The 16978-nt window shown below is 36.0% G+C and overlaps 1 protein-coding gene across 6 annotated transcripts in view; it reads left to right on the forward strand.

The window, feature by feature from the left end:
• Positions 1 to 16978, forward strand: part of CNOT2 (CCR4-NOT transcription complex subunit 2) — a 93723-nt gene that overhangs the window by 60061 nt on the left and 16684 nt on the right. For all 6 annotated transcript variants that reach the window (XM_072863498.1, XM_072863516.1, XM_072863508.1 and 3 more), the window contains 5 exons: positions 5681 to 5747; positions 9091 to 9238; positions 9860 to 10042; positions 12888 to 12967; positions 14199 to 14324. In XM_072863498.1, coding sequence (XP_072719599.1) covers positions 5681 to 5747; positions 9091 to 9238; positions 9860 to 10042; positions 12888 to 12967; positions 14199 to 14324 — 604 coding nt within the window. The remainder of the gene's footprint in view (positions 1 to 5680; positions 5748 to 9090; positions 9239 to 9859; positions 10043 to 12887; positions 12968 to 14198; positions 14325 to 16978) is intronic.

Consider the following 16978-nt stretch of genomic DNA (forward strand, 5'->3'; position numbering starts at 1 on the left):
CAGCTTTCAATGAGTTTTCAGTCAGCTTTTGGCTCATTAATACACTGTACCATCAAACTGAATGTCTCTACACAGGGAGAATTTGTTTTTGCAGTTTTACTTTAATAGCTGTGTTAATCTCATGTTAATAGTGTCATTGTCATTCAAAGGCAACAACTTGCCTTTAAGATCTTGAGATATTGCTGCCAACAACAAAAAATTTTCAGGTAAATGTAATGCAAAAGGTGATGCTTGCAGTGTGGTCCTACTTCTGTGTGCTTCCCAAGTGCCACTGGAGGCAGGAGACCACAACCGTAAATGATTAAATCTGAAAGATTGAATACAATTTTGTACGTCTTTCAGTATTGTATTTGGTTTTGTATTTCACAGATAACATATATCTGTAGCAATTTTCACTTGCAAATAATACCCAGCAAATACAAGGCTTTCAAAATTTCTTCATTGGTCTCTGATTTTGAGGTTTGGAAATATTTTTGTGTAATGTGTGAATTTTGTGAACGCTGTATTAAAAAGTGCTTTGTAACCTAGAGGAGGACTAATAATAATACTAAATATTGAAGTGGCAGAGTATAGAAAAATCTGTGGTTTTTTAATCTCTTAATTGCTGGCTTGACTTGTTATTATTTTTTACATCAGTGTAACACTTTCTCCTTTTGAGTCTGTGGGTCAGCTGTTTTATTATTAAATAGTGCAGCACAGATGGCAGATACCAGAAATAAAGTAGTGCAAATACAAAATGATGCTGATGTTTGCACCTGTGAGAAAACCATCATTTATCAGGCCAGATATTACTCACAGACTTAGTTGCTTATTCTAATATGTTTTGCTTTTGACTTTCTAGCGTTGGATCGATATATTTTAACTTCAGCTTGCTTTGTGTTTAAGAAAGTAGCTTTAGGCTATAACTGCCTAATGTAGCAGCCTTCGCAGAAGTGTTGCTTTACCGAGTTTTCTTGGTGCCGCTGTGCCGAGGTGTGCTACCACTGCGGTTATGGTGACAGGCAGCTGTCCCCGCATCAGTTGGGGGTTTGCTTGGAAGAGGCAGGATGCTGCGGTGCAGGGGAGGCAGGAACCCGGTCAGCCAGCTCTGCTGCTGGGCCTCCTCCCGCTGCCTCCCTCTGCTCTCAGGGAGGCTGCAGCCTGTGTTCGCCAGCCTCCCGAGAGGGTTGTAAAATGCAGCAGTTCTTTCACAGTTCTGGCAAATTTAAGCAATCGCTGGTGCTGTTTTTTCGAGATTGTTGACACTCTTAAATGAACTTACTGCAGTAAACCCATCAAGAGTTTAGCAGTTACAGCAGAAAGCAGTTACAGTAAAATCTCGTTCATCACTGGGGGTAGGAAATTGCCTGATAGCACGTTACGGCTTACTGATTTTTGGTGTGGACCAGTCCAGAAAAATTGGGCCGTCTGCTTGGATCATCAGTTGGTTTGAGTTTAGAAGCAGAATCTTCCATGATCAGAACTGCACTATGACTATTTGAGACTTGTGAGTAAAATGACGTTCACATCTTAGTTGACTATCATCAGCTCAGTCCTTCAGCTTGCCAGTACTGAGTGTCGGTCCTTCCGTACGCCAGCAGAATAAAGTGCATCCTTCATGTTACACAAGGTCTTGTTTGCTCAGTTGTCTCCTTGCCCTGTGGGAGATGCAAGTCTTAGGCCTCCTCTGTCTCCTAACATGTACAGGGAAAGCCAATTGAAACAATCTGTCTAGTTCAGTCATACAAGGTTGGAATAAAAGCAGAAATCCTGTGCTATTTCACAACTGCGTTTTGTAGCTGTTAACCACTGGCAAATTGATTTAAACCTAAATGACAAAGTTTGAAGAGTGGAGGTTGTTTTTGTAAGTGTGCAGCAAAAGCTATAGGTGTCAGCAGCTTGTTTAACAATTTCCTTGACTCGATCGAAGATTATTAGTCACTTGTTTTAAAAAGTTGGTATTGTATATGTACTGCTAGAATATGCTGTTCATTGACGTGATCTCGGTAATTTGGTATGTTTTGTTTTGCAAAGGTTGTTACAGCTATAATTCTGAGCATGTTTTTCTTAAAATATTAACATAATTGGGTAAAGCTTAAAAGATCTTACCAACTGTAAGAGGCTTTAGTGACCTTAAGGGTCACTAACTGCTTTAGTTTTTATTAAGATTATCATGACCTTTGGCTGTTGTAGACTAAAAGAAATTAAAGAGTGACTTCCAGACATCATTGCAAGTATGGAGAGTTGTTATATTTTGTGTGTCGTGTGGCTGGTAGTCCAGTCAGATAAAATAATGATTGCAGAATGCCAGAAGGAATGTTATTAATACTACTAATAGAATTATGTTGAATCTTCGTTATCTTGAATCTTCGTTATCTTTGGTAGACCAAGTTTGCATAGACTATAATAGTGACTCAGAGGTTGTGAATATAAATAAAGGTCCTGGTAGCATAGGTTAAGGTTTTGGCTAATTTAGGTGTTTTGTTCTTGACCTAAATTATATGGAAATAATAGAAAAAGAAGACAAAATTTTAAACTGCTCCTTACTTATGACAGAAAAAAGCATTTAATACTAGGGAGGGTTTTTTAGCATATTACAAAATAAACTAGAGAGAGAATAAATGAGATACCCACACAGCATATTCCTTCTCCATGAGATTTGAGAAGTGCTACATTTAATCAGCCTGGAACAGATCCACAGAAATTTTTATTTATTTCTTTTTCAGGCTTGTTATCTTTGATGTTCTAAGTATGTTATGACTTTAAGACTAGTTGTTAGACTTACTGAATTTAATACTTGGCCTTTATTATGGTTTTCTATAAAGGTTTCTCTACAAGTCATTTTGCAATTAACTTTTCACGTAAAAGCAAATGGCCCAATACATGTGACCTACTTTGCAATGTTTCAAAAGAAAATCCAATTTCTAATAATCAGTGTTCATTAAATATTATTTGCCATTCCTTTTCTTCTAACTGAATTTTAAAAGTCAAGTAGTACTCAGTATAGAAGAGGTGGGACTCTTTTTCCTCTCTTTCAAGTAATCTAGTACCTCTCAGGTCTGTGATTTTTTTTTTTTTTTAATTATTATTATTTTTAATCCAAGTTAACATTATGAATAAAAGGTTTTTATGCTGAGATTTGTACCATCTTCTGCTTATTATACCATATTCCATCACGGCAATTTTTGAATGCCCTGAGCAGCTGTTCTTACAGGATCTTCTTTTTGGCTTAACTGTTTTGCTTACCTGTCCCAAAGCTATTAAGTAGTACTTTTTGACTGCTGTTTCTATCTCAATGTCTGGTTGGTTTGGGTTTTTTTTTGGGGGGGGTGTTTGTTTGTTGTTTGGTTGGGGGTTTTTTTGCTTGTGTGCCCTTGTCACTATCTGTGAAGGTGTCTCATAACTTTTTCTCTCATTTTTTTGCATGGAATTGCAATTTGCCACACTTTGCACACGTTCTAGGATTTTCCAACTTGTCAAACTTGAATGGTATTTTTTTTACTTCAACATTTTACTTTGTCTTTCCTTTCTTAAAACTACTGTATCATCTTGTTTTATCAATGTTTAACAAACATCAGTGTGTTAGTTTGGGTAGGCAGTGTGCTTTTGGAGCCTGTCTTCCAAATGTCCCCACTTCTACTTCGGTTCGTGTTGCAGAGCAGTATTTGTGTGAGTGAATTTGATTCCTTCTGGATCAAAATAGGCTGGAAGAGATGCTCCAGGAGCACACCAAACATGTTCCGCTCACTAATGGGCAACCAGTCTGTGGCATCACGGCTAACTCTAGTTAGAAATGCATACAGTATGTATGTTACGCCCTCAGGACCAACTTTTTTGTTTTACAAATGCACTTCTCTCTGGCGGCATTACTTGCTGATGCAGATGTGGCCTGTGAACTTTGCTGTCTGAGTGCCGAGCTGAAGCCACTGGTAGTTATTTAAAATGTTCTTTTGTTCACAGCCGGTTCTTCGCTAAGAAAGGAGAACTTTGGTCCAGTTTGGCGTATATTTTAGTTATATTTTTTTCTGCAGGAAGTTTTTGTCTTAGTATTTCAAACCTCTTGTGTTTGCAAGTGTGGACGTTTATTGCTGTTGTTGCTTACTATCAAATATGTGCACTTTGTTCAAAATATGTGTAAGTATATAGTATTTTGGGATGGTATTTCTCATACATTTTCTGATGGTCTACAGTAATTGCCTGCTGTAATTTCTGTTCTCATGCCTTCTGTATGTATTCAAAAAATCATAAATACTTTGTAATTTACAGACATGAATGCTACTTTTGATATTTAGTGTCTACCCTGCATGTCTTCGTTGTCACTTCTACCACCTAGATTTGGCCCCAGTATAGACAACTAGCAGGTTCAGTTTATAAGGTTTGTTTGAGTTTTACATCTGTCTAGATTAAGTCAACAAAGCAATTTGCAGTTTATCACAGTAAAAGTTATTTTGATTTGAATTCTTTACTCTCAAGTTGAGAAAGCTTGAAATCCCCTTATGTGTAAGAATCCAGACATTCCTTTCCTTGAAACCATCCTAAAATTCAATCCAAGTCCAGACTACTGCACTAAACAAGCAGACATTTGCCCATGGGTTAGTAAGTACGAGTAGCATATTCTGTTGTCAGCTGGATGGATTAGGTCAACTAATACCTCTTCTTGCTCCAAGGGACAATCAGCTATACCTAATGTTGATGAACATCTAATCTGTTCTTTAAAAACATCCAGGGATGGATGTTGTGGTGTGTAACTGTCTTTAAGATTACAAAGGGCTTTTTTCCCCCACATATTTAGCCTAAATCTCCTGTTTTGTCAAATTTATTAATACTTTCCATTTCTGCAGCAGTACGGAGAGTAGTTTATTCTTTTCCTCTTACAGCAATGACTGGAAGTCTGGTGCATGTCCCTGCCTTAGTTGCCTTCGTTTTGGAGTATGCAAAGCCAGATCTCAATCTTTCTTCATAGATCATGGGTTTTTTTAGATCTTACTTTTCTTAAGAGTTTCTTGTGTGATGTCTGAAAGTTGATGAAGGTTTTAATGGAAATATTTGGTAATAAGTGATGTCTCTAAAGTGGGCAGGAAAGGTTACTTCTGACATTTGTACATCTTACTTATTCATATGGTGTATACAAGCATGAAGCTATCTCTTAGGGGGGTACATTATAATTTTAACACTAGAATCTTATTTGAAGTTCATATCTGTTACTATATACCTGCTGCTACCTAGCTGCTCATTTCCCACCTTTTGCTGTTGTAACTGATAATATGAAACTTTGCACTTGCTGTTATTACATTGAACAGGGATTGATCTACTTTTATGATGCATGTTTTGCAGGGGAAAAAAACCCTATATCTGATTTAAATAACTGAGTATTCCTTCTTCTGTAAAGATGGGTCTCTTAGCTACAAGGGTAGAAAAACTGAAAGCTTTTAGATCTTCCTCTATGCTATTTGTTGCAGGTAAAAGAAAGTCTGTTTTTATACATGTACAGTCATAAATTTTTATTGACATATAAGAAACTGTTATAGTTGTTACTGTGCAGATATTTTGAGGAGTTTCTAAAACTTTTGGTGACTTAAAAGGAGTTTTCAGTTGCTGTTTTGGCTTTCTTGGCAAAACAATACGCTGTTGTAAACTTCCAGAGCAAGATAGCACAATATCTTTGTGTCTTTAATAACCTTTTATTCTTCTTACATTTTAGATGCTGGCATCACCATCAACATCAGGTCAGCTGTCTCAGTTTGGGGCAAGTTTATACGGGCAACAAAGTAAGAATTCTTTTTATTGATGATATGTTTATTTTATGCTAAATCTGTTCTAGTTTCACGCTCTTTGGATAGAGAACATGCATATGGCTTTGTTTTCTGGTGATTGTAAAAATGACAGTATGTCTCCTTATTTGTGTGATTTTTTGGGTTTTTTTAAGATATATTTTTGCTTTGCTTAGTATGCATTTTTGCAGTGTTTAGTATTCAAAGTGTCATATATTGACACTGTATAGTTGTTAAATATCCAAATATAATCATCCTGTAAAGAATGTCTGTGATTTAACCTTGACTCTCTGAAGGAAAAACTAAGGAAAGTGAACTGGGCCAAAATGAGCCTAGTTCAGAAAAAGATGTAAAGAATAGAAGGAAACTATGCCTTAAATTATAACTGATATTTCATGCTCTACAGGAGCAAATTAGATCTTGTGTACATGCTTGGCAACTCGCATTTGGCAAAGAACTATGCCAGTAAGATTACTGCTTTCTGCACCGCTCTTTTTTTTCTTTCTTATACCTTGAAGATTTTTCTCTGGCTCTGCCAGTCTTGTGTATACTGTTGCAGTAGAAAACCTATAGAGCAGCAGTCATGGTGTGTAACGCTAGCCACCTAACTTAAGGGCCAGCACTGAGAACTGAACCTCCTTGTAGCTGAGCGGTGCATCCAGAAAGTGACTCAGGATATCTGAGTGAGGTACAGTTACACAAGTAAAATGAGTTTATGAACATCTCTCTTTTATCACTGTATGCTTTTGAATGTTTGTAGCTTTCTTGCCAAGTGCATCTGACTCAGATTCTAAGAAAAAGTGTCTTCAGAGTAGTTTAGAGAGTGTGGACTCTTTTATGTGGACAAACTAAAAGCTTTGTCTGCTAGATGCATGGCCTTCACAACTTCTTTTGGCTTTCTTCAAATAGTTAAAAAAATACAGTGATTTTTTCACTGTCTCAGTGGCTGTTGATGAGTGACCATGTAATATAAACTGGCATTTGATTATGCTACTGAGACTTACACGAGCAGTTTCTGGCCAGTCTGAGAGTCATGTTCAGCTCTTGGCTTTTTGGGTCCTGAATCTGGCACTATTGAACCTTTCAGACTTAACTGTATAAAGATACTGAAGTAGTTTATTCATTCTGTTTATCACAGTTATTTGACGTTTATTTTTAAGGTTAACTTTTTTCATCAGCTTTGTTGTTCATTCAGTTGGTTGTGGTGCCTAGGACATAATCTCTCTAACATGGAGACATGCATGGCTAAAAACTAGAAAGTAATTATTATCAGGGTTCAATTTCTACCAAATATTGAGAAAAAGGGGTGAAAAAGAGAAAATTCTGTGTTGAAGTCAATGCTTATGATTAAAATACTTTTGGGAAAAACAAAGCTGATAATGCCTATGTGCTTTTAGATTGGTAGCTGTCAGTCATTTAGCAAGATGTCATGTTACAGAGTTAATGTAACTTAAACTTAACTATTAGGCAGGGAATTGGCCACTTCATTGATCAGCCACCAATATAGCCCATGCAGATTTCTTGTCTCAGTTTAAAAAGTGGAAAAAGAAAGCATAAGAAAAAAGTTGTTTTGTTTTTGTTTTGTTTTCCTTATGGTGAATATTTCAACTGCCCCTACTTGCCAGCCACAGGAATATAATTCTACTTCACTGTTACAGCCCTACTCATTAAAAATTCTAGTTTAAAGAAAGCCAACAACAAGAAATAACCATCAGTGTAAAACTGGCTTTGCTGAAACAAATGCTTGCATAAAATTAACCTGAATATTGTAATCATGTTTTTCAGTGTACTGTATCTAGTTTGGAAGTGTATGTATTTTTTCTTTACCATTTTATTTTTAAAATTCCACCTAATTGTTAATCAGTGTGAGATATTATTTATAATGTATATTTATGCTCATTGAAATTATTCTGATGCAGCAAATTGCCAAAATATTTACAGTGAACACCTTGATATAATCAGCATTTAATGAAGTCTTAGGAGGCTTGTTATAGGAAGTCACACTACCTCTTAATCTGAATGTATAGAGATAAATTTAAGTGTTATCAAAACTTTGAGTGTTATTGCAAACTTATTGGATTGCGAATTGTAGGGTAGGACACAGACAGACAGCAGTTCTTAAAGCGTGAGAGCTAAACAACTGGGGGGGTTTCTTCAGACCTTGTCCATGATAATAACCTGAGCATATGCTACGTCCGTTGTTTGCATTCTTAGTATTTAATCACGTTATACACTGGCATATTCAGCTCTTCTGCAGGGATGATCTACCATGGGAGGGTGCTGATTCATCATCATTTTTCTTTTGTTTGGTCTGCAAGATAAGGTTTTGAGTTCTGTGGGTCTACCTCAGCAGCCTTATGCCAAAGCAATAGGGACCGTTACTTATAGCTATCACGTTTTGTACGCTAAGTTTGTTTCTATTGATATGTTGCACTAAATGACTTTTTCTTGTCTTTGAGCATCATTCCGAAACTTCATAAATGCAGAAAAGCGATGTGAGAATGATGAGAAACTTCATAAAGTTTTTGGACATTTTGAGACAGGGCAGCAGCTGGTTATCTTTTGCTGTTCTGAGTTAGTGATTTCTTTTTTTACCTCACTGAAGTGCTTACTTTATCCTGTCTCACCCAATTGTTTGTGTACAAAATACTTTTGGTCACAATGTTAAAAATCTTCTGTATATTTTTAAATGCTAATACAGAGTAGTTAAAATTCTGCTTGCTTTCTTTTCTCAAAAGATTGAACTTGACTTGATCATGGACACTGAAGTTCTGTTATCAAAAAGAAGCAACTTAAACTTTACAGAGAACTGGCCTAAAAAGTTGCTTTTGTTGTCCTAAAAGCAATGTTATTGTTAACTAAATATTAATACTTTTTTTATTAAAGATTTGCTTAATTTTTAACAAGACAGATCAGTGTTCTAAATACTGGCAAAATTATATCAGTTTATTCAAAAGTAATTAACGTATTTCTTGAGTGCAGTTATTACTTTTCTCAAAATGTTGCCTTTTTGCAGATAATTTGTAGATTTCCAAGTCCTCATCAAAAACTCAAAACTAAAACCTTTCTCTACAGTATGCATCTCAAAGGAAACAAAATTTTGTTAGTGACTCAAATACAGAAATTCCTTGAAGAGCCTTTCTAAAGTTTAACAGAAATGGGGCTAAATTTGAGATAACTGGGCTTCTAGTATGCAAACAGGTTTTTACACTGCACTTTCCTTCAGTCTTTACACTTTTTTGTAGGTTGTCAGCATAAATTGTTTCCATCTACACCTGATGGAGAAGACTTTGTTCCTGATTGCTCTATATCTCCACCCCTCTGAATTTTTTTTCAATAGGTGCACTAGGCCTTCCAATGAGGGGAATGAGCAACAATACCCCTCAGTTAAATCGCAGCTTATCACAAGGCACTCAGTTACCGAGCCACGTAACGCCAACAACAGGGGTACCAACAATGTCACTTCACACGCCTCCATCTCCGAGCAGGTATTTATTGATAGCCAATATTTCTGCCATTGTGTCTTTCTGCAGAGCACTTGTTAAATGTTCTGCATATTTTGCCTTGACTACTTTACTGATTAATGAAAAAAAGAAGGAAAGTAGTTTCTATTGACCGCTGCCTATGTTAGGGAAATAATACTGTAAAACAGTAAGACAGGACTTGCTGTAAGACAATATTTGATTTTTGTATGTAAAGGACAAATTGCTGGCAAATTCTGCTTCAGAATGCAAGAGGCTGTTTTTTGGTTGTTCTGGTAAATGTACCTTTAAAAATTGTATATGGATGTCATACACTGTATAAGAATATTAAGGTAGTAGGTCTGAAGCACTTATTAAAAAAAGAGCTGTAACACCTTTTCAAATGCATAATATTTAAGTATTTATGTAAACCTGACCAAGGACTTGATCAGTATGTAATGGGTCATCTGGTATTTCTGAAGAAATCCAAAACTACGTTAATTATAGAGAGTAATCCAAACATGCTGTGTTGACGCTAAGCACAAATTAAGTTGCAACAGCTCAGAGTCCATCCTATGTTAGTAATCTAAATGAGTAACCAACTACTACTGTACAGATTCATCTCTGTGGATGGTTTTTCTCTTTCAGGGGGATATTGCCTATGAATCCTAGGAATATGATGAACCACTCCCAGGTTGGTCAGGGCATTGGAATTCCCAGCAGGACAAACAGCATGAGCAGTTCAGGGTTAGGCAGCCCCAACAGAAGCTCTCCAAGCATAATATGTATGCCAAAGCAGCAACCCTCTCGACAACCTTTTACTGTGAACAGGTAAGGCTACTTAGTCAGACCATCCCTGTACAGCCATGGACATGCTTAAATGCTGCTCTGGAAATATAATTTTTATCCATTAGAATAAAGCTCAAAAGTGCTGCTTCGTGTGTTCTCGTCTCCTGGCAATAAACTTTGAAGCTGCTTTTAATATTCACACAAGCTTTTTGAGGCCTTTAAACTAAATTCTGTTTCTGACTACTGAATTTCTGCTTCTGTTTCTTTAAGATATGTGACGTTTCTCATGTGTTCTTGAATTTGTTTTTGAAACATACATTTATTTTTGGGTATATGCTTCTGTTTTAAAACTATTAATCTTTTGGGGCAGACATAAGGCAAGATTTAAAAACACAATAGCTATTCTGGAAGAATAGTTAACTGATTCCGATGCAGTAGGGACCTAGTGTTTTACTTCTTTAAATTCTGGAATAATACAGAGAACAGTGGTTTGTCTTTCTTTTAAGGATGTGGTGCTCATTTGGATGCCAAAAGCTTCTCAGTCACTTTTGCTCTTTTTGTAACTGGGCAAGATTGTAACATCATAAGTCATTAGGCTTTAACTGTGTTTTGGTGCTATGTTTATGCTTAGTTCATACAGGTAAACTTGTAGGAAAAAGTGTGTTGATTCCAATTATTTAATGTGTGTGGTCACAGCTTCACACACCTAACTGCTTTCCAGGCTTCATTCCACAACCTCACGATCTCTGTGCTCCCAGTTTCATGCTTTTTCTCCCTTCAGGCCCTTCCTTAGGGGACTGACTCTTACATGGAGCAGAAACAAGCTTGTGGCAGTCAGGTTGCCACCTCTAACCCAATCTAGTATTTTACAAAATCAATAAAGGAAGGTGAAAACTAATGTCACGGTTATCTGAAACTTGGTCAGGCTATTTAGTTCTGTAGTTTCACACTGATATAGGCATAAAAATGCTTTTCTCAATCACAGCAATAGAGATTTGGTAGTAGTGGTTTATGTTCTTTGAGTGTGAGCAGACTTTGTATCTTGCCTCTGATTACATAGAATTTGCCTCTTCTTTCCTATGATGTGTAGTGGCAAGTAAAGGAGATGATAGTTTAAAAAGATAATTTTATATTTTAAAGTATTTTTGAAACTTGAGCATCACAAAAGGTTGAATTAGTAATATACTTAAAAACTCTATGCAGAGGACAATGATTTTGGAGATTGATATATGTATAGAATGTACTTGTGTAAATATCGTTCAGCTGTAGGGTAGATAATGAAATCCCTGTCTGTAGGAGCATTTGAATCAAAATCCTCATCTTTCACTGTTTGCATTGTAGATCTCATTTTCAGTAAGCTACAATTTTTATGAGTCGAGAAGGGAATATCACTGGAACAATGACAAGTTCTTATTCCAAAGTTTATTAGCCTACAGAAGTATAGTAGTAGTACATATTCAATTGTTAATTGATATATTTAACAAAATTGTGAAATTATACTTGGAAAAAAAAAAAAAAGTAGGTGTTTCCTTGACAGGTGCATGAATTACGTGACTTCCAAGAAGTGTTTTCTGAATGGTTGCCTTAGTTGGAGCAATGAAAGTTTTTAGGTTTTTTAACATAAAAAATACTTCACTTCCCCTTTCTTTATTACACTGGTAAAACACATTACAAATAATTGTAGAGAAGTATGCATTTTGTGTCCTAATCCCTTTCTTATCCTTGAAGTTCTTAACATGGTTATTTATAATTCCTTTAAAAGCAAACAAAAAAACCCTTGCATGAGAAATACTGTCTGTCATCAGGCTAGATTATATGCCCTCAAGATCGAGCTGTCTCCTGTTGGTGCTCTCACCAGGTCTAGAATTCACAGATGATACCAGGAATGTGTTTCTTCAGATGTGTGAGGTGACAAAGATCTGGATGTCTTTCAAATATACTACCTTGGAGAAGCAAAGCAGGACAGGACCAGTCTTGGCTAATTGTTCCCTTTCTTGATGTCTCAATCCAAAAAGAAGTATTTAGGGCTATTTCAAATTGGAATGAAATGCTGCAGATCTTGTAACTGTGGAAAAAGTCTGTGTAGGTAAAATTGCCACTAGGAAAATGTTGGACATTTTTATTTATGGAAACTTCTAAAACATCAACTTCCATCCTGTTACAGGGAAAAAGTGAATGTTGTGATTTCCCACAGGGCAGAAATTCAGAATTTCACTCAGCTGGGCCCTACTTTTGGGCTTCTCAACATCTCCAGCTTGCACAGAATGAAGCGGATCATTTGTGAGGGTGTCTTTCTGACCACAGTAGTCCTATATGATATTTAGATGTCTTCAAACATTTTTGCCTGACTATATGAAACTTTAATTTAGCTGGTGTCCTTGTGTAGCAGAGACCATCCCTATGCTCATAATAGTGCCATATGTACATGGTGATGATTGCACACTGTAACTGTTCACCCTATAACTGAGTCATGACAAACTTGATCACTTCCATGATCCAGCTTCCCACCTGCAAATGAATGGATTGCAGGCTGACTTTTCACTATTGCATTTACTGTTGCTTCATTTTTCTGTGTGAAATTACTGAGTAACGATCATGTTTGTCATAACTTGTTGCTTGACACATGTCTTAAGATACAGTGACTCTTAAAAAACTAAGTTATTTTGAAGTCATTCCAGTTGTCTTGATTGAGCAGTGCCTGCTGCTGCTGCTCAGAGTTTTCAGAATTATAAAGGAAAATAATTAAAAACTGAGTTTAGGCTAATGTGGGTTGCTTAAGCTTGAAATAATTCAAGTGTCTTAGTGTTTTTTTCCCCCTTAATGCCTTCCACTGGAAATTACAAAGTATGTATACCCTTTTGTCTGACTTCCTGGATTTTTTTCACAGTATGTCTGGATTTGGGATGAACAGAAATCAGGCATTTGGAATGAATAACTCCTTATCAAGTAACATTTTTAATGGAACAGGTGAGTTTACTCTGATTAATGTTGATCTTAAAGTGCAGTAGTGAGATTTTTTTTGACTAAATAAGTCTAACTGAAAATAATTTGTTCTGTTGGAGTGCAACTTTATTGTAATTTTAAGTTGTTCCATAGAAATGCTGCTCCAAGAGTGGCGCTATGAAACTGTTACTACTTCATAGCAGGGGATTTTAATACTTTTGAAGACAAAGTAAAAGTATTCTGTAGAATACTCACTGTACATCACATGACTGTAGATTCTACCTAGTCAGTTAGAAATGCAAAATAGCTTATGGAATTGAAAAGGGGATCAGAGAAGAAAAGATTTATCCATTTTCTACAAAAACATTATATAGGGTAAAAACAATGGGAAAGGATTTTTTTAAATCTCAAACTCCTTTTGAACAGCTGGCTTATGTGATCCTTTCAATCAGTTATGATTTTTCTCTGCGAATTACTTCTTCACCCGAATTTAATGAACGAGAGAGGGGAAAATATCCTTGTGCATAAATGCCTTAGGTTTGTCTGTGCTGACATTTTGGTAGGTGGCTGTGTATATGAAGCAACTTGAGGTGCTGGTGACATCAGAGTGCAGTGGTTTGGGCATCCTCTAGGACCTTGTGACGTATTTATAGAGCTGCAGCTCTGGCCCTCGCCTATGTAGTATTTTTGGCTGCAAATCAAAAAATGTTCCCGTGTAACTTGCACTGCATTGGCTCTACAGCTGCTTCAGCTTTATCTTACCTTATCTAAGGACAAAAGAGCTCCTTGATGCTGCTGCTAATATTGGGTTGTTATCTTCTCTCAAATTTCTTCTTGATAGCTCCTTAAATTTTAAACAGGCTACTTATCCTAGTACTGTAAATTTGATAGTCTGCCTGTATTTTACACAGGCAGTCTTTAATTCAAAATGAGTAGACCTTGTTACTAAATACTGTTGACTAGTTATTGTTTAAAAACAAACCCCAAACATCTTGCTGCTCTTTAGGCTAGTCTCATAACACAGAGGCGGTAGTTATTTGTAATAATTATAGTAGGACTATAATTATTAAAATTATAAGATTATAATTATAATCTTATATAAAAATTATAAAATTATAATTATATTATAATTTAATATAAAATTATTAAAATTAAAAAGATCAACTTGAAGAAAGAAAATGTATCCTACATTTATCTGAATGTAGTCTTTGAGTAAAAAACGTAAGGGAATTTAAAATATCTGTGTTTATTGTAGATGGAAGCGAAAATGTGACAGGACTGGACCTCTCAGATTTTCCAGCACTAGCAGACAGAAACAGAAGGGAAGGAAGTGGCAATCCAACTCCATTAATAAACCCTTTAGCTGGAAGGGCACCCTATGGTAAGACTATACTTTTTGAAAGCTCTTTGAATGAAATCAGTATTTTCTTGATTCACCTTTTCCTGTTCATAACACAATAGGTAGTCTTTTCAAAAATGCCAGACACTTGAGCTCCTAAGTCTCATTTTTAAAAAATAAATAATCAATATCTCTGTGATTGGAGATTCCCCTCAGGCTTTTCTAAGTATTAGAACTCATCTGCTTTAGTTTCACAGTCAACAGAGGTTGTTGGGGTTTTCAGTCTGTGTAGTATGATTACTCTGAAGCTGCTCACTCTAGACATTTCTTAGGCAGTAGGTTGTTTTCTAATTGCATGTATACAAGAACTGTTGAGGTCTGAGTAGGAAAGTTTAGAAATAATATTTGATTACTAGACGTGTTATTCTGTAAAAAGTCTGCAGCTGTAAATGTACTGTATATTTTCTCTGTTTATTGGTAGTACTTGCTGTAGTACTGTTCACTGTCACTCTTATGATGAACATCAGATTTCAAAAAATAACCTGTAAGCATCAATTATTATCAGTCAGATTCCAAGTTTGTGTCTTACATAATTCTTGCTGAACAGCTTAAAAAATAATGAAAGAAAAAAAAATAAGGTGGATACAAATCTTATTATTTGGGTCTGGAAAAAATTCAGGTAAGCTTAGCGTGAGGCACAATACTTTTTTGTTACTGCTTTAGTAGATTTTGTCATGCATGTTGCATCAGCTACTCTGAAGAGTTGCTCTTATAACCTAAAGTTATTTTTGTGACACTTGTCAAATTTCCAACCAAAAATAACCCAGTGTTTTCTAACTATAAAAAGCTAGTGTTTTTCAGAGATATCTCCAACTTTAATTGGAGAGAAATAGTAGATACCGCATTATCAGGAGAAAGTAGCCTCATGGATTGGGCGTAACCAGGGCCCTCTGCTTAAGACAGCTGTGAGAAAGAGCTAAACGAGTTAAAGTGAAGTGCTCCTACACACAGGGAAAAGTCACTTCCCCAAATAAAGACACTGAGAAGTCACACTGAGAGTGGAGAGCTAATACGGCTTGTGGTTTACATGAGATTTTTTCTGTCTCTGAAAGAGAAGCCATTACATGGAAAATTGATAGAAGGTAGGAAGGAGATCCACACAGATGTACTTCCAGCATGGAGCTGGAGTTCAATGTTCAGCAGCGCTGCCCATAAAAAAATCTGTAATTTCTCCCATGCTTGCACCACTTCTCTGTTTTGGTGCTAGCATAGCTGTTTGCACGACTGTGTGGTGAACCAGGAAAGAAATTTCTCAGTCTGAAGAGTTATCTTGAGCATCTGCTTAATGCGGGGGATGGGTATGGTGGTAGAAGCAATCAAGAAACAGCAATATGAGATGCACTGGACACTGTCTCCCGCAACAAAAAGTGGAGAGCGCTTTTGGTTGTGATCAAGGAAAAAACAGTTTGAAACTGAGCAGAGACATACTTTCTTCATGCTTAGCTTATTTAGGAAAATTAGACTTCAAATATCTTTTTAGATAGAATGAGAATATGCAACACACAGTTAATTCATTATCAGTTTTATTCATCCAGTGGAAGAAATCATAATAACTCTGATTATTATATATATTTTTTTAATATCTATATGTAATATAACATAACTCTGAAAAGTATGAACAGCAGAAACAAGATTAACTCAGTGTTTTTTCTTAAAATAAAGGAACTTTGATCTCTAACTTCAGAATACTAGACAAAGTCATATATATTGTCAGCTACTGAACTATTTTAGATCCTATACATCTATTAAGAATCTTTGAAAAATAGGCCTTAGACTACTTCTGTCTTCTCTTTCTCTAGCGCAGTGTTGTTTACAACCAAATCACTGTATTACTTCTCTGTCTCTCAGCAAAGAATATTTGCCCTTGGGTGTGTGGTGTGGGGGCTTTTCTTTGGTGGTTTTTTGTTTGGTTTGGTTTGTTGTTGTTTGGTTTTGTTGTGTTGTTTTTTTTTAAAAAAAAACAACTGGCATTAAAAAAAAAGAATGTTGCTTTTCAGTAGTCGGAATCCATGTTCCAATGTGACTGGCCTACTTTTTTTAAATTAGGGTCAGAGCACTGAGAGTTGCAGGCTAAATGCTTTCAGTTTTCATACTGAAAGTAGGAGTCGTTCTTATGTCACAGGCAAGTATTTCATTGGTGATATGCTCTGTTGCAAGTTAGCTGGGCATCCTTTAAGAATATGTGCTTCTAAAGAGATTATGCTAAGAAATTCTTCATGCAATTAGGGGATGGAGGAAAAATGTATTACAATCTTAAAAGCAGTACATCCTTCCTTCATCAGTGGATTTCCTTAAATACCGCTTTAATAATGCCTGTAAAAATTATTTGATTATTTAGATGTGCAAAACAGGTGCTGTTCCTGGTAAAAGTACTGGGCTTCATTCTTAAAGCAGTGGATGTGTCTATGAATTTAACCCAGAGTGTTTCTCGGCTCACACTTAAATAAGAGGCTTTAGTCTAATATGTGTGGATGTTTTAAATGAATATGCTTTGTTTTGGTTTACCTGGTTTTTTTGAAAGTCATTTCTGCTGTACAGCTTGCACATAATGAAAATGGACAGTAAGCAAGATCAACAGCAGAAAATTCTTTACTAAGCAGTCATTTAATGTTATTCCTGCTTTCATTTTGATGATA

Source organism: Ciconia boyciana, chromosome 1 (genome assembly GCF_034638445.1).
Source record: "Ciconia boyciana chromosome 1, ASM3463844v1, whole genome shotgun sequence".
Taxonomy (NCBI): Eukaryota; Metazoa; Chordata; class Aves; order Ciconiiformes; family Ciconiidae; genus Ciconia; species Ciconia boyciana.